Below are 22,474 nucleotides of genomic sequence, written 5' to 3' on the forward strand. Positions count from 1 at the left end.
CGGAATAAACCCTCCAAATTCTTTTCCAGCTCTAGAGAGCGATGCTTTTTGATCGAGCAGTTCACATACGCTGGTTTCGAAAAGCTTGGGTTATCAATGTTAAACAAGGGCATTTGGGAGTGGAAAATGGGCATTTGGGAGTGGAAAATGGGCATTTTGGGAGTGGAAAATTTCTTTTACAGTTGTTGCTGGAGGGATAAGAATATAGGAAAACCTTCATCCAGGGGGGAGAACTTCAAAGTGATGCAGAAAAGAACATGCTACTTACTTTGAAACGTTTGCCACAAACATTTCAAGGTTATTAGAGCTCCTGCTGTTATTAAAGGTAGGGAGGGAATTGAAGGGAATGTGTATAAACCCAACCTCCAGCAAATTACAGTTCAAAAGCTCAAAAGCCCTAAGAGAACAAGCCACGGCTCTAGTTTCTTTGGCGGCTCTAGTTTCTTTGGCGGAAGGACAGCATGCAAATAAAACAACTAATAGAGTGCAAGTATGGAATATGAAGAAACTCACAAGCTGTCCCATCCCACACCTGGGGAGAAGGCTCTCAGGCATTCTGAGACCCCACAATTTTTGTTTGTTGGAGACTTGTACCCCATTGTTCTGGCACTTTGGAATCCTTCAGGTTTCATCACTTTAAAAAGTAAGGGGGGGGGAGAAATCTTGTCCATTCCATTGCCATTTCTTAATGCTAGGACTTTGGAATTATTTAAACAAAACATTTTACGGTGTTTTTATAGCATCAATGGATGTTATTGCACTCATGTTTTTAAGACAATAGAGGATTAAGAATAATTTTGGGGCTGTGTTTTAAATGCGCTCTTATGTGTTAGTTAAAGCATTTTAGAATTTGTTTTACTGCCATATCGATTTTCCAAAATATTCAGCCATTGTATTGTTACAGTATTTGGGGGGAGTATTCTAAAGTCTAATTTGTATGAACATCCTTTAGTTTTATTAATGTTATGCCTATTTTTCCTATATACTTATAAATACCTGATTAATTTCCAATTGCACAGCTCAAAATGCTTTAAAAAATGGGATGCATTCTTATAACATTTTGTGAAGGATTACAGTAACAATTCTAATGAAAATTACTTCTGTCAAGCTGTTACTTTTTCTTACAATGAATTTTAAGCTTTTCCAACTAGGAAAGGCTTTTCTTTTTATGTGAAAAAAGAATTGAGATTCTCAAGATGCTATTCCTTGCTTTTTCTGAATATATGAAGTGTAAAGATAGATAAGTGGAAGAAATATAATATAAGAATTAGCATATAAATTTAAAGGCACCGAGATCTATCAGTATGATTTGCTGGTATTTTAAGATGTATATAGCGTTCCTGCCATATTTTTGTTCAATCTTTTCTTGTACCCTTCCTAGACAAGACACTTTATGTGTATGAATGCAATCTGCTCTTACAATTAGGAATTTTCTCTGAACATGTAACTAAGATCAGTTCCTATAATTACAGTTATTACACTATTCAAGCATATGGATTTAAACACTATTCATAAATATTGGAAAATATTATTAGGGAACTATTATAATGAGTGTCTACATCTGTGTACCTGGGCCTTAAATGGACTGTGACAATCTGGCATTAGATTGGCAACAAGAAATAAATCTTTTCAGCATTGACCATATTTCTCTGGAATTATATTCTACGATCCATTCTTCCACTGCCTGTAACAGGTCTTAAAAGACCCCTTTTCATTCCAAACTGATTTTAAATTCTGGTGCTGCTGTGGAATCTTAAAATGTTTTTATTTGTAAATACTGGTATTTAAAAATCTACTGTTTATCAGATATATTTTTTATATTTTAAAGATATGAATATGGAAAGCCCAGTCCAAACTCCCACGTTTGGCAACAGAACTCTAGGTATCTTTTGCATGGATTAGATTTAACTCTTCTTTCCCAACCACAAGTAAAGGGTTTTTTTTCATGGGTAGGTACTCTTAGTAGAGATCCATGTCTTCCTTGATAATCTTTCCAGGTTTGTCAGAGATTAACTTAATTCAGAAATAAGATGAAGATAGAAAGTAAACCAGAAGATTTATTTTTAAAGGAAAAGAGCCATAAAATATCCTCTCTATTGGGACACCCATTTAAATCTTGACAACATTTGGTTGGATTCAGATGAGACCTTTGTACAAGTTGTGTTATCTATGGCACTTGCCTTGCCCATGGGCGTCCTTTGACCATAGCATGGACATTTGGTACATAAATGGAATCATCACTTTGTGAATGCTTCCATTCCTACTAGTGGATGCTGTGAAGAAAGTGGGTGGGGAACTCCAAACAGGATACATACATATTTTGTGCTATAAACTGAACTCAGCAGCTCTTCAGTGCATCATTGAATGAAATTACTTGAGGCCAGTTTACTGTATTATAATGGAAGAGATTTTTAAATAATGATAACTCTGAATTGCCCTACATACCGGTACTTCTTAATTTTCTTGAACAGCCTTTTGACTTCAATAAGCCATCCTGCTTCCACATATATAATGATTTTTCACAAGAAAGTTTTTATGGAACTGCATTGAACAGAGGAGGAACTGCATATATGGACTAGATCTGAATAGGACAAGACATGGGGGTGTTCCAGATGATGCTGTAGGGATGTCTACTAGACCTAAGATGTAAATGAAAAGGAGTTAAACTGCACCATGCAGATGCTTTTGCTTCTGGACTGTCATCAAGTTCTATGGGGAAAAAAACCTCTCTCATTCAACCCTGCCTGAGGTCAAATGGCTGCCAGCTGGCTTCTACATTCTCTTTGTTTTCTAGTTCCTGCTGAGAGTTGCATCCTTGTGTTTTCCTAGTGAGACAACTACTTCTCCTTTTGTGTTGAACCTACTGTTGTCCAGGTAACCAGGCCTGCCACAATCATTTAACCATTGAGTCTGCTACAACCACCTGCCATTAACTCCCAAGACTAGTTAAACTTAGCAAATGATTATCTGGTACTGGAAAGCAAACTAAACAGTATAGGACTGATTTTTAAGTTAACATGTTTAGAATATTTTTATATTTATTAATAAAAATATCTTCAAAAATATATACCATATTGAAATTATCTGGTTTGGCCTTAGGTATGGTTAAAACACAGATTGAGAATTCTCTGCTGTTTGTATCAGCGATCATGGTTCTGCTGACTGGCCAAGCCATTAGGTAAAAAGTGGAAAAGCGGGTGGAAAGATAATCTGTAGTTTTAACAGATTAAATTCTTAGTGGGGTGATCAGGAATATTTTACAGAAAGATTTTCCTTAGTAACTTTCATGATTCAAGATAACTAAAACAAATTTTCATATAGTTAATCAAAGCCAAGTCTTGGACTACCACACTATCTTGTATCTCATCTTAGATTCCACATCAGCAGCAGAGCAAAAAAAGCCTAATGTTGAATAAGTTAACTAGGTCAAAAGCTTGTTTGTTGGAAGAAACAGCAGTAATGATAATGTAGTTCAAAGGTTGAGAGGATAATAATTATTTTCCTTTTTTCCAACCAGAGGAAAATTTATAGTTTGTAGACCAACCAAATTTTGTAGAAAATCCAAACACACTATGTTTTGCAAGGAAACCCTAACAGTGGTTGAGTTGAAAGAAATGTGAGTGGAAGTGAGTACTGCATTCCTCTCCATCTCTTTCAGATTGTACCTTCTGTTATAACATCTTAAGATGCTCAAAATTGCTTAGACTAACTATTTAACGCAAATTTCAATGCAGTCTGGGTAAGATAAAATAAGTTGTACTTAATAAAATATAAGCAAGCATCCAGTAGTGGCTACTGAATAAATAGGCTGGTGCTTGCCTAAAACAATCAATCAATCAATCAATTCTTAAACTTCTAAATGGAATGGTGTGGTCCTAATTATCTCGGCTGGAAAGAGGTTAGGGAGGGCATCTTACAGAAAATATTCAGGGTTCAGAAAGCAGATATCTGAGAATGGAAAAGGCTTTCTGGAACAAATCTCATTCCTACTGATGAGACTAAATCAAGTAGGGTAAGTCATTTTTTAAAATTTAACACTAGAACAATTCTCATAATACCATAGTTGAATTGCCTACACTTAATGAATTTGGGAGGTTTTCTTCAATAAAGGTGAATGTTATAGAAAAAGTAGATATCTTTTCCCAGCTTCCTCACAATACTAGAATTTAGGATTATCCAGTGAAACTGAATAGCAAGAGAATCAGGACTAATAATACTTATTTTGCAGAGTACTTAACTGGTAGAATTTGTTATCGCAGTACTATAGCATATTCACAAAAGATTAAGATCTCTCTTTTTCTCTCTGTCTCTAGTGGCAGCTGTTGGGGATATAATGGTCAATATAATGCTTGTCAACTCTTGCAACAGCAAAATGAACAGGTCATTGCTTTGTGCAACTTTAATAAAAATTTGCAAATAATTTCTTAACACCTACTACTCAACTCCTTCCAAAATGAGTATTTTGTTTCTTTAGGGAACAGAATAGTAGTTGGAATAGCAGAAAATGGAAAGCATAATTGAAATTTTACCTTCCATTGAAATCATAATAACTCTCTAAAGTTTGGGTAGAATTGTAGGAGGTAAGAAGAAAGGGAGGCTATAAAAGTGAGTCTATAAGTAGGAATTCTTAGAGGAAAAGATAACTACAGAAAATAAAAATCTCTATAAATGGATTGCAAGAATGTAAAAATTCAGCGTTACACTAATTCTCATAAAACTAATAACAGAATGGAAGCAATAGTTTAGTAATTGCTTATGAGCTAGAAAATGTTTAAATGCAGTATAATACAAATAGGACAATTGTGGCTCTGAAATCCTTTCTATGCTTCCAAATTCCAAAGCTGATGAGGATTTCAGATTGTTACTTGTAATTGTGCTAAGAATCCTCTTGAAAACAGCATAAATGCAATCCTGTATAATCTGTAAGAAGAAAAAAATATCTAGGTCACTCTCTTGGTCTGTCATTTGTATTTCCTTTTTAAATTTTAAAACCACAGACCCCTAGTATTTGTATATACAGAAAAACATGCTTTTCTAAATTATTCTCTTGGCCAGAGAATTGTAAATCCACTTTCAATAGCATCTCTATATTGTCAGTTAAAATTTGTTTTACATTTCACATTTCTTCAATGACATATGGACACAGTCTATCCATAGAAAAAAGCATCACACCTGACATTGTTGATATTGAGGTTATTATTTTCTGATTCCATTGCTCAAGTCTCCTTCAGTATTTTTACTGTATTAATCATCTTTTAGGCCTGCATATGTTTCCTCTAAAATCTATAGTTCCCTCTAGTGTCCAGTTTTTGAAATCTTGAAATTGCTTCTCTATGTTATATCTTATCAAATCCAAAACAGAAACTATTTCCCAGGAGAAGCTGTTTGTAATTTATAATTAATTCCAAAATTTTATTGTAAAAGTCCCAATATTCCAATTTTACCTGGCCTCAGTGTATTTCTAAGATCAAAACCTTATTTAGCTTTTTGTTGTTTATTTCAGTTTCTTTAGATTCTTAAGCATATAATTATTATTTTTCTTTCATTCAATATTAAATGAAGACACATCTGACATTTTTAAACTTTTCCTTCAAAAAGGCTTTAATAGGTTAGATACAGTTAATGAGCAATTTCCAATTCCAAATTCCAATTCCTAGAGGAGATCAACCCTGACTGCTCTTTAGAAGGCCAGATCCTGAAGTTGAAACTCAAAGACTTTGGCCACCTGATGAGAAGGAAGGACTCACTGGAGAAGAGCCTAATGCTGGGAAAGATTGAGGGCAAGAGAAGAAGGGGACGACAGAGAATGAGGTGGCTGGATGGAGTCACTGAAGCAGTAGGCGTGAGCTTAAATGGACTCCAGAAGATGGTAGAGGACAGTAAGGCCTGGAGGAACGTTGTCCATAGGGTCGCGATGGGTCGGACACGACTTCGCAGCTAACAACAAATATTTCTTCCCAGGCTGAAGGTTTTTTAAAAATATTTGGGGCTAATTCAGACTGTCCTTTGGCTCATTTAGAGTCCCATACTCCCTTCATAGTATACATGCTTTGCTTTCTGATTGTTGTGATTTGTTGGAAATTGATTATATTTGGAAAGACATCATCTTCATCAGCAATAGAACTATTGTGTACATATCCGTGGAAGGATGAAGTGCCCTAGAACATAAAAACTGACTGGTTTTTTTCTTCTGTAAAGGTCTGATGTCAGGTAGGCATGTAAAATTGACTATCTGGCCTACCACATTTTCAGTGATAGAACAAAACGGTGAGGTGAAAGTATAAGAAGCCAAAGAAGATAGACAGGAAAAAAGGGGAATTATTTGTGTTTGAAGGTGATGCTACTGGAGTGAAAAGCATTGGGAGGAGAATATGAAATATGGAAGCAGTGGCTGAAAGAGCTGGCAAGCAGACAATCCATGAACAGGAAAAAGAAACCAAGAAGAAGCCTAAGGCAGCTGAAGTCAAAGAAGGAGCCTTAAAAACAGCCAGCAGAAAAGAAAATGTAGTTTGGACTATAAATGGTGGCAGAGAAAAGACAGAATAGTTCAGGTGCTAGGCATCTGGATAAGTGTGTGTTAAGAAAAGAGGTTAGCATTCCTGGTCCTATGCTGTAGTTGGGAATCCCAATCCCAGCAGACTATAAAGTGGTCCCTTATAAAATAAAGGAAAAGATATGTAAATATCTTTTTGGTGGAGCAGTGGGCTAATACCTCCTTAAGTAACACCAGCTGCCTGCAATTAGTGCAGGTTCGAGTCCCACCAGGCTCAAGGTTGACTCAGCCTTCCATCCTTCCGAGGTAGGTAAAATGAGGACCCAGATTGTTGGGGGCAATAAGCTGACTTTGTAATAATGCCGCTTGGGGGGGGGGCGAAAGCCCTAATAAGCAGGCATATACATAGAATGAAGGCTATTGCTAAGCACATTGATTTGTGCTTTAGATTGTAAGCCACCCTGAGTCTTTGGAGAAGGGCGGGATATAAATGGGATTAAAAAAATATGTAAATGTGGTTTGTGTACTTTTTTGTTAGTGCATGTACATATAGTCGTTGACATAAAGCAGGTCATTCTCATGACCAACCCAATTTTGCAACCTTTTTATAATGGATATTAATTGAACCCTGCAGTTACAAAGTGACTGCCATAGTCATTTAGTGAACACCTCAGTTGTTAAGCCAAGTAGTGGTTTGATATGGGTACACTTTTGCCAAAACCCAGAAGCAAATCCATCATAAATTGCAGTCACATGACCATGGGAGGTTGCAAACGGCTGTAAAGCTTAGCCATGTGACCATTAGAGGGCCCTGACCATCAGAATTTGGAATCTGGGTCATAAGTAGCCCCATGGGAAATTTTGGCTTTGTTCTTATGCATTCCTACCCTCTGACAATCTGCATGGTGGCACAGAACTATGAAGGTAATTAACTGTTTTGAATCTTGAAAGTGGTACATAAACAGGCATTTATTTATTCACTTACCTATTTACTGTATATGCAGTCCACCCCAATCATGAGACTCCAGGCTATATACAACAATGAAAACAAATAGTTTAATTATAAATAACTGGTAGTCTCATTAAATAAAGCATTATCTACATTCGCAGTTAGTCAATGAGTTTTGGCTAACCCAAGTTTTCTTCTGCCATTGCATTTTAGACTTCAGGCAGAAGTCGATGAAGTCATTGGTGTGAAGAGGGACATTGTCTATGAAGATCTCAGGAAACTGGAATATTTATCACAGGTACACTTGAATAATAAACCTACAGATAATCCAAGTTTTTGACCCCGCCTTCCTGTGCTTCTGTCCTGATAGTTAGAGTGATAAGTTTCTGAAAATCTTTTTGGAAAAATGGCTCTTGGCATCATTAAATGCCATGACAAAAGCATTCTGGGATTTTGATGCTGTGAAATTTCTGTATTTATTTATTTATTAGTTTTTATAAACCGCCCTTCTCCCGAGGGACTCGGGGCGGTGTACAGAGGAAGGGAAGGTATACAGACCGAACAATAAAATAATAAGAAACACTAATGCACACAAACTGGGACCCCAATTAACGCTATCATGCCAGGCCAGCCTGCTGGAACAAAAAATTTTTAAGTCGCGACGGAAGGTACGGAGGTCAGGGGCCATCCGGATTTCGGTAGGTAAGGTGTTCCAGAGGGCTGGCGCACCCACTGAGAATGCCCTCCCCCTGGGGGCCACCAGCCGACATTCCTTGAGCGGTGGCACCCTGAGGAGGCCCTCTCTGTGGGAGCGCACAGGACGGTGGGGTGCTGACATCGGCAGAAGGTGCTCCCGTAGGTAGTCCGGACCCATGCCATGTAGGGCTTTGAATGTCATTGTTAGCACCTTGAACTTCACACGGAAGGCAACCGGAAGCCAGTGCAGCGCACGGAGGAGAGGTGTGATATGGGAGTATCGGGAGGCTCCCAAGAGTGTCCGTGCCGCCGCACTTTGCACCAGTTGAAGCTTCCGAGTGGATCTCAAGGGCAGCCCCATGTAGAGAGCGTTACAATAGTCTAGGCGAGATGTCACAAGGGCATGGGTGACTGTACGTAAGGAATCCAGGTCTAGATAAGGCCGTAGTTGGCGAACTAGTCGAACCCGGGAGAAGGCCCCCTTGGTCACAGCTCCAATGTGGTCTTCCAGGGAGAGCTGCGAGTCTAGGAGGACACCCAGGTTGCGGGCCCTATCAGCCGGGGGAAGTAACTTGTCCCCAATGTTAAGCAGTGGGACGTTCTGACTCTCCTGGCTTGCCGGTACGTACAGCCATTCAGTCTTGTCCGGGTTCAGTTGAAGCCTGTTTCTCCCCATCCATTCCCGGACCGCTTTCAGGCAGCGGGACATCACGTCTAGGGCATCACTGATATTGTTAGGAGTTGAGATAAAAAGCTGGGTGTCATCAGCATACTGATGGTACCCTACTCCAAAACTGCGAATGATCTCACCCAGCGGTTTCATGTAGATGTTGAACAGGAGAGGCGAGAGGACCGACCCCTGAGGGACTCCGCAAGCGAGAGGCCTCGGGGTCGACCTCTGTCCCCCTGTCAGCACCGACTGCGAGCGACCCTGGAGAAAGGAGGAGAACCAACGTAGAACCGTGCCTCCCACTCCCAGTCCCCTGAGGCGTCGCAGCAAGATACCATGGTCGATGGTATCGAAAGCCGCCGAGAGGTCTAATAAGACTAGGACAGAGGAATGGCCCCTGTCCCGGGCTCTCCAGAGATCATTCATCAGAGCGACCAATGCCGTCTCCGTGCTGTAGCCCGGCCTGAAACCCGATTGGTACGGGTCTAGATAAACCGCTTCATCCAGGATCTGAGGAAGTTGGTGCGCCACCACGCTCTCAACAACCTTCGCAAGGAAGCGAAGATTGGAGACTGGACGAAAGTTATTCAAAGAGGATGGGTCCAAGGTGGGCTTCTTGAGGAGAGGTCTCACCACCGCCTCCTTCAAGGCGGTGGGGAAGTGACCCTCACTCAGAGAAGCAGAGATGACCGCTAGGAACCAGCCTCGTGTCGCCTCTCGAGCTGTATAGGCCAGCCAGGAAGGGCACGGGTCCAGTAAGCATGTGGAGGAGCTCAACCTTCTCATAATCCTGTCCACTTCCTTAGGAGTTACAGGATCAAATTCTTCCCAGATGACGTCGACAAGACTGTCCATGTCTTGTTCTTCCATCTCAGCCCAGTTGGAGTCCAGACCAGTTCGAATCCGAGCGATTTTATCCAGCAGATATTGACCAAATTCCTTGGCTCGACCCTGCAAGGGTTCCTCCCTCACCTCCTGGTTTAATAGGGAGCGAGTCACCCTGAACAAGGCAGCCGGGCGATTATCTGCGGACGCGATGAGGGTGGAAAAGTAGTTGGATTTTGCCACCCTTATCGCAGCGAGATAAGACCTGGTGAGGATTCTTAGTCGCAATCGGTCGGATTCGGATCGACTGGACCTCCAACGGCTCTCTAGGCCCCGTCTCCGACGCTTCATCTCCCGGAGCTCCTCGGTGAACCATGGGGCTCGCTGGGATCTGCGCCGGGTCAGAGGCCGCAAGGGTACAACTCGGTCCAGAGCCTCCGTGGCTGCCTTTTCCCAGGCTTCCACTAAGGCTTCTGCCGAGCTGTGAGCAGGGGGTGCATGCGAGTCCCTAAGCGCTGCCTGGAACTTATCAGGGTCCATTAGGCGCCTAGGGCGGTACCATCTGACTGGCACCGTGCACCCACGGTGGGGGGTGGCAAGGGGGAAGTCTAGCCGCAGGAGGTGGTGATCGGTCCATGACAGGGGCGTAATAGTTGTGGCACCCCCACCGACATCATCACGCCACCGTCCAGACAAGAACACCAAGTCTGGGTTGTGGCCTCTCTCATGAGTCGGCCCAGAAATTATTTGCAGCAGGTCCATGGCCGTCATGGAAGCCATGAACTCCCGAGCCAGTTCGGACGATCCTCCCAGGGACGGTAGATTAAAGTCGCCCAAGACCATGAGTCTTGGGAATTCAACCACCAACCCTGAGAGGACATCGAGTAGCTCGGGTAGGGCCGCCGCTGCACGATTAGGTGGTAGGTACGCCAGCAGCAGACCCAACTGCGCCCCTGGGCCGAATCTCAGTAGGAGAGACTCACACCCGACCATCTGAGGGACGGTGGTCTCTCGCGGGCTAAGGGATTCCCTGATGATAACTGCCACTCCCCCGCCCCTCCCATGAGCCCGGGGCTGGTGCAGTACCTGGAAACCTGGCGGGCAGAGGTCTACCAGAGGAACACCCCCCTCTGGGCCCAGCCAGGTTTCCGTGATGCAGGCCAGGTCCGCATGCTCACTCTCCACTAGGTCACGAATGAGGTGAGCTTTGTTAGCTGCGGACCTTGCATTCAGGTAGACCAGCCTTAGCATGGGAGGGTGCGCACCTTTGCTCCCGGGTCCTCCGGGGGAGAACAGAGGGTCGGAGCGTCTCACCGCCTGTACAGAGCGGAGATGACACTCCCGGTGACGATACGGCCCTCTGTCTGTGCACCTTCTGCCATTCCCCACCATCCTAGGGATGGGACGTTTGTCAGTACGCCACTGGGTGTTATCGGCGACTGGTCCTCGTTGTACGCCGTCGCGAACGGCCGTGGGCCTGGCATGCGTTATGGTGGCTGGAAGGCGTGCCTTTCCCGCACAACCATAGTCTCCTCCCTCCCCCCTCCCTAACCCCACAAAAAACTTAACTAAGAACTTAATCAGGGGCCTCTTGTTGGGCTTATGCTGGAGGCCCCTGACCCTGCCTGGCCATCTCTCAGAGGCCCAGTGGTTGGGTCCGTCATCAAGATTGGATGTGATGCAGGCGGGTCGCACCCAGGAGAGTGGGGAACCCCTGAGGGCGTGCAGTGCTATGCTAGAGTATTGAACGAGCATAGTCACAGGTGGTTCCGGGAAGGCTGTCCCCCGGATGGTGAATTTGCAGGAGGGTCGAGTCGGGTAGGTGCGTATCTGGATCGTCGCCCTGCCACTGCCACTTGGCCGGGCGAACCCCCAGAAGCAGGCCACTCCTCATCCTCTCACGATGGGTTGTGTCTCTGCTTCCGGAGGTGGTCCAGAACGTACTCTGGGTGAGGCATACCCCATAGAGCTCTCACCTCTATGGGGTAGCAGGTGTAAGGCCCAGCCACTCTGCCACTGTGGCTAGCACCCAGGCCCGTTATGTCCTGTGGGGAGAGAATGGGCAAAGATGGGTGAGAGTGGGCAGAAGGCAGGATGGAGGGATCCATTAATTGGCGTCAGCTCCGGTGGTTCAGCCGCCCCAAACAGTTCTCTCCCTGATCCTCTGGGCGTTGTTCCCGGCCTATTGATTGAGGACCGTCCAGAGCGTGGTCTCCCAGAGGTACGGGAGTCCCTGGTGTCATGCCCCTGGTGTTGCCGTCTCCGATCAAGGTGTCTCGAGGAGGTGGCTTGGGCCGTCGCCTCCATTGTCCAGCGTCTCCTTTGGTGTGAATCTTTCGGAGGCACCGCCGTCCAGGGGCAGCCCACGGTGGTCGAGATGCCGCACCGCTGTTACTAGCGTCTCTGTCAGGGCCTCTGTCAAGGCCCCTCGGAGGACGGTCGACCAGGGCCCAGAGTAGCTGCCTCACCGCCCATGTCTTCGTTGCTGCCGCTACCGTTGTAAAGCTGGTCTGCGGCGTCTCCTTGAGGATTGTTGCAACGGCCGTAGCGGTACAGGGGGCGGGTCGAAGATGCCGCGCCGTCAGTGCTACCGCCGCTGTCAAGGCCCATGGGTGGCGAACGACTAGGCCTGGAGAAGCAGTCCCGGCCGCGGTCGTCCTCGCTGCCGCCTCTTCCACCGCCCAGCTGATCCGTGGCGCCTCCTCTGATCCTCGGAGACGCCGCCGCTGCCCGTTGCTGCTGCTGTTGGTTTCGTTGCCGGCGCCTCCGCCGCACAGCTGATCTGCGGAGACGCCGCCCTTGCCCGGTGATCGGCATCGGAGGAGACCGCAGACCAGGGCTCGCTGGGCTCTCACCGCCGAAGATGCCGCTGCCACCCGGGAGCCGGCCAGGGGCAGAGCAGAGCCTTCGGCCCCTCCTGTATGGCTGCGAGGGCTGCCGTGGTCCAGGGCTGTCGTGGTCCAGGGGCGGGCCTCTCGACGCCGATGCCGCCGCCTCCGCCACCCAGCTGGTCCAGTTGGTCCGCAGCGTCTCCGTCGATAGTCCGGAGACGGCGCCGTCCCCGGGAGCCGGTCAGGGGGCCGGGGCAGAGCAGAGCCTCCGGCCCCTCCTGGATGGTTGCGACGGCTGTCGTGGTCCAGGGGCGGGTCTCTCACCTCCGGCGCCGCCGATGCCTCCGCCTCCGTCACCCAGCTGGTCCAGCTGGTCCGCGGCGTCTCCGCTGATAACCTGGAGACGCCGCCGTCACCCGGGAGCCGGTCAGGGGGCCGGGGCAGAGCAGAGCCTCCGGCCCCTCCTGGATGGCTGCGACGGCTGTCATGGTCCAGGTCCAGGGGCGGGTCTCTCACCTCCGGCGCCGCCGATGCCTCCGCCTCCGTCACCCAGCTGGTCCAGCTGGTCCGCGGCGTCTCCGCTGATAACCTGGAGACGCCGCCGTCACCCGGGAGCCGGTGGGGGGGCCGGGGCAGAGCAGAGCCTCCGGCCCCTCCTGGATGGCCAGGGGGGGGCCTGGAGACGCCCCGCCGCCACCGCCATCGCCGTTGCCAGGCTCCCTGGATCAGCGACCAGCCTGGGGGCTTGAAAATTGCCGCCGCAGCCGCTGCCATCCTTTCCGCCGGGGCCTCCGCCGCACAGCTGATCGGCGGAGGCGCCGCCCTTGCTCGGCAGTTGACAGGCGGCAGAGGCAGGGCGGAGGGTGCTGGCTCCGTTTATAACGGTCGCCAGCGACCCAGGCGGCGGGGCAGGGATGTCCTGGCACCCCTGCAGTTGTTTCGGGAGGCAGCGGGCGGCATAGTTACCCAGCTCATTTGCCCGAAATTCTTGCCCCACCCCAGGGGTCCATCGACGTCCCTGGGGGGCTCCTGGGGGGACGCCTTGATGTTGGGGGCTACGGAGCTCTCCCCAGCGCGTCCGCCATCTTCGGAGCCGGCAAAAAAAAAAAAAAAAAAAAAAACATGAACATCTCATTACAAAGTGAAATCCTAGCACCAGTGCTCATCTTTAAAACAATACGTAAAGTACCCTATTTTTAGTTAGAATGTGAGGTATACTAATTACTGGACTCTTCTTGTATTGGGACATTATTTTTATGATTATTTTTATGATTATTATTTAAATTTAAGATAGGTGCCCACTCCAGTGGACCCTACGCAGCTTAACAAATATAGTAATAAATTAAAACAATTAAAAACATTAAATGAAGTAAGACACCCTGGACTAAAAATAATCATTAAAGCATAGCACGATGACTCCCTCACCTCTAAACACATTTACCCTAGGCCTGGGACCACATTTTAAGGGCTTTATGGAAACACTGTAGTCTTAGGTTCTATAAGATAAGTACATTTACCAGGGGGAACCTGGAGCACACCCAATTCAGATAGGCCAGGTGGGCAGCTCATAGTCCATCCACTGCTATGTATAGAATTCAAAAATGTATTACAATGCAGTAATTTATGATGATGTTATAATCGTAACTAACATATTCATTTACTATGGGCAATGTGCACTCTTGCCGTTCATTTTCTGCTTTTTTCTTCACTTGGCTCTGATAATCCAGAAATAGAAGGCAGATTTCTTTTTAATTTAATACTACACTGAGAGACTGAAATGCACCAGTCATTTATTTCCAAAGGCTGGTTTTATTTCTATGCCCATCTTGTTACTAAGGAGGTTGGTCAGTGCAGCAGCTCTTAAAGTAGAGAGGAAACAAGAAGGTGATAACAGCCTAAATAGAAAAAAAATTCTTATTGTTAAGATATATATCCCACCTTTATTTTGTGCAGCTCAAGGTAGTGCAAGTAATGTTCCTGTCTTCAATTTCCGTACAACAACCAGCCTGTGAAATGAGTTGGAGTGAGAGAGAAGGACTGGCCCAAAGTCACCCAGCCAGCCTTTATGTGTCAGGCAGGTTTAGAGTTCTCGGTCACTTCATTCCAAGCCCAGCACCTTGACCCCAGCACTAAATTGGCTCCCTGACATATTGTTTACGTTCAAAGATCCAAAACTGCCTGAATGGTGCTCCCACTTTTCAGGCTTAGAAGGCATCAATAGACAATCACAACACAAATGAAACTTCTTTATATGGCTAGTTGAGGGATGACATTTTTGATCCGTTAAGAAGAATTCCTCAACGTGGTGACTTGGATTTTCCATGGCACATGTGCTGAGCCATCTTAGTGCTCATTTGCTTTAGAATCTACCATCTGACGCAACATGTAAAAAAAACTGATTATTTGCTTCAACTCACACCATTTTCAAGAAAAGAAAAGAGTTTCATTTGCGATCCACTTGCTGGATTCCCCATTGATTTTGCTTATTGGAAGCTGGCAGCAATGGTTGCAAATGGTGAGTATGTGACTTCAGGACCCCAGGACATAATAGTGAGCAGGATGCCAAGCACCCAAATCACAATCAGACAACCACAGTGAAACTGTGATGATTGGTCGTAAGTTCCCCTTGTTCTGTGCCATTGTAACTTCAAATGGTCACTGAATAAGTGGACATTAAGTGAGAACTACCTGTACCTACTTGCCCAGGTTTGGAGCTGAATATATATCATTTAATGTGTTTCTGTAGTTTGATGGTTTTATTTCTTATAATTTTTCATGAGTCTATTTATTGAATTTTATCCGGCCTTGAGATTACTTTTAGTGAAAAGTGATATATAATCTTTCTGCAATATCATACCAACTATTAAAAGAAAAGCTGGCTCTTATTTACAGGTTCTCAAAGAAATCCTACGGTTATACCCACCAGTTCCATGCACTATGCGCTGGACAGAGAAGAAAAATGTAATTGAAGGAATTGACATTCCAGCAAATATGTCCCTATTTGTGAGTTCATGGGAGTCTTCTGTCATACATTCCACTTGAATGATCAAGAATATAAAGCAAATGTTATGAATGGATAGATGACTGGTCAATTGTCCACTAATGTCAAAATGGATCTTATATCTAACTTAGGCTCAAATCCATAGCATTGGATGGGGATTTTAGAACATTGAATCCAGCTCATGGCTTACTGAAGGGGTGGTTGTCTAGTCACCTTTGAATACATCTAGTGAAAGGGAGACCATAACTAACTGCTTTGGATTATTGATTCCACTGCTAAATTGCCTCACTACTGAATTTTTTTCTCAACATTCAACTGGAATTTCCCTTCCTATAAACGCAAACCTATGTCCTACATTCGGTAGAGGACAACCTTGGCCTCTTCAGTGTGACTTCCTTTCACATTGAAGAGCCTTGGTGGTTCAATAGTTAGAATGCAGTATTGCAGGCTAATTCTGCTGACTGCCATGAGTTCAGTCCTCACCAGTTCAATGTTGAGTCAGCTTTCCATCCTTCCGAGGTTGGTAAAATGAGGACCCAGATTGTTGGGGGCAATAGGCTGATTCTGTAAATCACTTAGAGAGTGCTGTAAGGCACTATGAAGCGGTATATAAGTCTAATTGCTATTGCTATTGCTTTCAGATATTTGAATAGTGCTATGATTTGGGACGCGGTGGCTCAGTGGGTTAGGATGCTGAGCTTGTCGATCAGAAGGTCGGCAGTTTGGCGGATTGAATCCCGAGTGCCACATAACAGAGTGAGTGCCTGTTACTCGTCCCAGCTTCTTCCAACCTAGCAGTTCGAAAGCATGTAAAAATGCAAGTAGAAAAATAGGGACCACTACGGTGGGAAGGTAACAGTGTTCCGTGCACCTTTGGCGTCTAGTCATGCCGGCCACATGACCACGGAGACGTCCTCGGACAAGCGCTGGCTCTTCGGCTTTGAAACGGAGATGAGCACCGGCCCCTAGAGTCAGAAACGACTAGCACACATGTGCGGGGGAACCTTTACCTTTATGATTTGTGAATTCATTTATACACACACAGAGAGAGAGAGAGACAGGCAGACAGAGTTTCCAAGGACAAGATAATCACATAATCCTGAAATTAAAATAGCAGCAAGGATTTGTTTAAGGCTAACCCAAAGGCAAGCATTAGACATTCATTAAAATATGAATTTGCCCATGAACAGCCCCAGTTGTTTTCAGGTGGCTTTACATTTATGTCTGCCGATCTCTCTTCCCTTATTAGTTTAGTACCTATATCATGGGACGCATGGAAAGATACTTCAAGGATCCTCTGACCTTTGATCCTGATCGATTTAGCAAAGGCATATCAAGGTGATTTCTGTGTTTAAAATGCTTTAATCTGAATGTTTGAAGTGTTATAAAATTATTAGAAACTTATGTATACAAATCTATTTTCAAAGTCAAGCAGAAAATACCATAAACCTTCTGTAGCAAAAGGAGGGATTTTCAAATAGATTGCTCTAATGTTCTTCAGTAAACATGCCTTTCCTGCATAAGTGGTAAGAGTCCTCCTTTGTTTAATGTAATCATTTGATGCCGTCTCCTGGAGCTTGATGAAGACATGTACAAGTCTTTTGACATAGTAGGACCATTTGTGATCATTGTCCCTGTTACGCTAGGTGTTCCCCATCTATGTTGGTGAATAACTTTGGGATGTGTGCTTTACTAGTTATTTAAGAATTACTGATGGAAATTAATTTTAGGGGCCTGTTCATCTCTTAAAATTACAAGTAAATGATGATACCCAACTTTTTCTTTCCACCCCGAACCAACTCAGTGATGACCTCGACGTGATGTCCCGTTGCCTGGAGGCAGTTCAGGTCTGGATGGGGAGAAACAGGCTCTGACTCAATCCTGCCAAGACTGAGTGGCTGTGCATATCGGCATCTCGGGAAAACCAGTTTTCTCCATCGTTAACTATGGGGGGGTGAGGTGTTACCCCCCCGTTGATAGGGCTCACAACTTGAGCGTCCTCCTGGATTCACGGCTCAGTTTAGAAGATCATATAGGAGCCGTGACCAGGGGGGCTTTTGCCCAGGTTCGCCTGGTGCACCAGTTGCGACCCTATCTAGACCGAGATGCCCTATGCACAGTCACTCATGCGCTCGTGACCTCCCATTTAGACTACTGCAACGCTCTCTACATGGGGCTGCCCTTGAGGACCACTCGGAGGCTTCAACTGGTGCAGAATGCGGTTGCGCGAGTTGTGATGGGGGCTTCCCAATACTCCCATGTAACACCTCTACTCCGCGAGCTGCATTGGCTTCCGGTTGCCCTTTGGGTGAGATTCAAGGTGCTGGTGATGACCTATAAAGCCCTTAATGGCTTGGGTCCGGGTTATCTGAGGGAACACCTGCTGCTGGCATCAAGCTCCCTTCATCCCATGCGCTCCCACAGGGAGGGCCTTCTCAGGATACTGCCGGTTAGGGAATGCCGGTGGGTTATTCCTAGGGGAAGAGCGTTCTCTGTGGGCGCGCCTGCTCTCTGGAATGATTTACCCGTGGAACTTAGAACCACCTCCGATCTGCGTTCGTTTCGCCGGGACCTGAAAACCTGGTTTTTCGATCTATCAGGCCTGGACTGAAGGGGTTTTAGCTTTTTAAATGTTGTTTTAATTGGGCTTAATTAATTTAATGTATTTTAATTCTATATTATTTTTATATTGTATTTTATGCTGCCCTGTAAACCGTCCTGAGTCCTTCGGGAATAGGGCGGTATAGAAATTTAATTAAATAAATATTGATAACATTCTGACACGTACAGTAAATGGTATTGCTAAATGACTAGGGGAAAAATCCTGAACCAATCTGTTCTTTATTTAATCAGAAGGAGGTTTAACAAAAAAAGTTTTTTACAGCATGGAGAAAAGATCTCTCCTTTCCTAAAACTGCAAATTCAGCTGCTTCATGTGATTTCTTCTAGACCTTATTTTTCCTATTTCCCATTTTCGCTGGGACCTCGTTCATGTATTGGACAGTTATTTGCTCAGGTGAGTAAGATACTTGCATTAAGAATGCCTATTCCAGTACTAATACTTGTTTCTTTTAAAAGAGAAGTGGAGAAGTTGCATATGCTCTTGATCCATTCTTCCAGCCTCTAATGCCTTCCAAGATCCTAATGCCAAAATAGAATAGCTAAAATAGGTGGGTTCACCCTCCCCTAGGCTTAACATATCTACTGTATTTTGCCTTAAATTACACTTACCCCCTCCAAAATGCCTCTTGTTATGTAGCAAAACTGGTGAAGTAATGCTATAAAAGCTACACTATCTAATTTTTAAATTCATCTTTTCCTGTTCCTTAAATTTTCATCTCTTTGAAGAATGAATAAGGAGATAGGTCTTGCTTTATATTCAGCATATTTATATAGGTAAAATTGGCAATGGGCAAATCAGAAGGTTTCACAGTTGCATCAAAAAAAATGTAGCTGTGGTGCTAGTACTAGGCTTGTTTTGTTTTTGTTTTTGTTTTGTTTTGTTTGTATTACTGTTTTATGTCACTGATCGTATATATTGTTTTATCCTTGGGCTATGAATATCCCAGAGTTTGGCTTAAGATGGTCACATCAATGTTTAATTAAATATGAGAAAATCTGCTATGTTCTGTGAACATTTCATTAAAATTGTATCCTCGTGCTGGAAACTTCTTAGTCATTGTAGTTTTAAACTAGTGAAATTGATAAAACATCAGCTGGGATGAACAATTGGATAAAATTATTCTTAGTTACAGGTAGTTCTTATTTAATGACTGTCCTGTTTTGTGACTGTTCAACATTATGACAGTGCTGAAAAAGTAAATTTACATCTAATATTTGCACATACAACAATTACAGTGGTCCTGTGATCACATGATTGAGATTCAGAGGCTTCACAAGCAGTAGGCATTTATAACCATCACAGAATCCCCCAGTCATGTGATTGCCATTTGCACGCTTCACAGTTGGCTTGCTACAATGGAGAAGCTGGTTATTAAATTACAAGTTGTGATCATGTGATGTTTAATGACTGCAGGTGATTTGCTTAATGACCTCAGCAGACATTAAGTTGTAAGCCCATCACCGTCACATGATGTCTCTCTTAATAATCATATAGCTTAGCAACAGAGCTGCTGGTCCCACAGAGTGGTGGAGTTGGGGAAGCTGAAGTGAAATCTTTAGGAGGCAAAGAAAAACTGAAGGTGTGAAACCTATTAGTCATCAAATGTCAGCAGCTGCCAGCCAGATATCCTGCACTGAGGTGACCATTTCCAGGAGAGTGGGGAAAAGGAAAGCGCAGTCACCAATTATGGTCACTAAATAAGGACTATAGGTACTGTAATGTACTTTCCTCTGCCCCATTCCCCAGGTTCTGTAGTCCTTTTAAAGAAACAAAGGGAATGTGAATGAATAGAGTTGTAAACAATTAAGAGAGATTGTCAATATCTGTTTCAATTTTCTGTGAGTCTCAAATCTGTTTTGAATGGACTTAATTATTGAAGCTTGGGTTACAGCTGCTCTTGGAACCCTATTTTTTTCTCATGACCATATTAATATGCATCTATTCAGTTTTTGAATTAGGGTTTTTTAAAATGTACATGTAATGAAAAGTTATGGAAGAGCTCAAAATCTAAAAAGTATTTATTTGATAAATAAAAGACTGGAAGAGTAGAGCAGGCATTGAAATCTATGACATTCCAGATGTTGGTTAAGCTCTTAGCAGTCCCAACCAACATGGCCAACAATAAGGGGTAAAGGAAGCTCTCATCCCTGGGCTAATGATCAGTCTCTGAATGAAGTCAAAATATGTGTGTGTGTGTTGTTGTTGTTTATAAAAAATATTAATCCTTTCTTCTTTTGTTTGTTTTGTTTTCATGCAAGATTGAAGTTAAAGTGCTGATGGCCAAATTTCTGCAGAGGTTTGAATTTGAGCTGGCTCTACCACAGAGCTTTAAAATTCTAGATGCAGGAACCTTGATGCCACTTGATGGTGTAACATGCAGACTGAAACCACGGCATCAATTTAATTTTTAAAAAGAGGAAATACTGTCATTTGGGCATTTATGTTCACAATATTTTTTAAATCTGAACTAGGGTGTACTATGGAGCATTTTAAACAGCAGTTGAAAGGCTCATTATGGTGTTTACAAAAACAATCATGAAGGGGAACAGGTACTGGTCTGTACATGGAGTTTGGCTTAATCCCTTTTACCCACCATCTCCATCTCCAAAAGACATCTGGAAAACTGTACCTCTACAACCCCTGCCAAATTACCCTGACTTTGTCCAATGAATATCCACCACTTTCCTTTCACTCCACATCATAAGGAGGCTTAGCTGCATTCATGCCACCACTAGACCTGATGAAGGTGGGTCCAAGGCTTATCTTTCCATGCTGCCACCGCATCAGACTAAGCTGACACCAGACTTCTCTCTTTCACCACAAACACATTCGACAACTCATACCCGTACACCCGAGCACACTGCGGGCTACATCCACTCCTGGATGTTCCACACCGCCCATCCGCACTCTCAGACACACTTCATTCACACTTATGCCCCGGCTTCCATTCATGGATTTCCACACCGCCTCCATTGGCCAGCTTTAGCTAATTCTGTCTTCCAGACATCAGCCTGCTTCAGTCCGTGGGGATCAGAGGGCTACATGCTACAAAAGAGCTGTCCCACTCAGCAAGTCCTCAAGAGAACTTTCCTTTCCAGAGACTTCCTATTCCGGTTTCAGCAAGAGAAAGCCAGAGGATTTGATCCTCGGGCTGAAATTTCTTTTTGTTGGGGACCCTAAGGGGCCAGATTCCACCCTGGAGGGTTGGACTGAAGGAAGGAAATTCCAGGGACCTAGGAGAGACGGTAATCTCTCCGAATAGCCCAGGAGAACCCTCCCAAAAAACCAACAGAAGAAAAGGCTGGCTAATGTCGCGTCCAGTCACAGCTGAATACCAAGAGAAGTCAAAAGTGATTTTAAAAAGCGAATAATAAACAGCATGTTTGAATCTGGGTAAGAATATTGATTTTCTCTATCTTATTTACTTTTCCTGAAGAAGAAATCCCCAAGATAATATCTCCAAAGAGAGAGGGGGAGGAAGATTTGTTCTTTCTCTTTTGTTTGGGCGGCGTCTTTGTCACGGTCCGAAAACAAGTACAAAGACATGATAAATGAGTAAATGCTGACACCTGCTGGTGGATGAGGATTTCTTTTCCTTCTTTTCCTTTGTTTTTGAACTTCTAAGCTCTTGGACTGCACCTGTGTAAACAATACATGGCTGAAACAATGAATATACTACAAAAAGAAATATGTGATGAGCAACAATACTTTCAAAGGACAATGATTTTAAATCACATAGAGATGCAGAATAATTTTGAAAGGATGAATCAACTTATTCTCAATGTAATTTCACTTCAAGAAATCTCTGAAAATATAGAACAAAAAATTGAAATACTTGCTTTACAGAAGAAATTATACATTAAGCAGCAAAACTCCCAAAGGATAATGATTTTAAACTACAAGTTAATACAGAAGAACCCTGAGAGTATGAACCAACTTATTTTCAACTCAACTTCACTTCAAGAATTCTTTCAAGAAAAGATACCGGAGATGATTAAATGCAACTTTGAGAAAAGAGATTGGAAGATGGAACTATATAAAACAAAAAACTATGATTTAATTCAAATGGGAAATATTTTAATATTTCTAAACAATTTGAAGAATAGGGGAAAGAAGAGCCATCTATTTGAATTTGGCTAAACAATGGGAAAATTTTGAAATATATTCTCAGAGGAAAAAAAAATCTCTTCCTTCTTCCCTTTTTCTTTTGCTCTTTTGTTTTATTCTTTTAAGTTGGAATAATTTAAATAGGAATAAAACATAAAAGATATGTTTTAAATGAGCTTTAGAGGACTAGATGACTAGAAATATGGAAGGGAATGTTTAAAGCTTAAATAGATTAAATATATTTTCAGTATAGGTTGAGAAGAGTGGAAATTGAAGGAA

General features: G+C 43.8%; 1 protein-coding gene across 1 annotated transcript; it reads left to right on the plus strand.

Moving 5' to 3' along the window:
• Positions 1-492: 492 nt before the first annotated feature.
• On the plus strand, positions 493-20,499 carry CYP46A1 (cytochrome P450 family 46 subfamily A member 1; the record flags this gene model as incomplete). The annotated part of the gene is made up of 7 exons (XM_083349664.1): positions 493-643; positions 3,100-3,178; positions 7,656-7,740; positions 15,357-15,467; positions 16,715-16,803; positions 18,415-18,481; positions 20,347-20,499. 7 exons carry the CDS (start codon positions 493-495, stop codon positions 20,497-20,499), a joined length of 735 nt encoding a protein of 244 aa, XP_083205790.1.
• Between the last annotated feature and the right edge of the window lie 1,975 nt (positions 20,500-22,474).

This window comes from Vipera ursinii (genome assembly GCF_947247035.1).
Source record: "Vipera ursinii genome assembly, chromosome: 1".
In the NCBI taxonomy this organism is placed as follows: Eukaryota; Metazoa; Chordata; class Lepidosauria; order Squamata; family Viperidae; genus Vipera; species Vipera ursinii.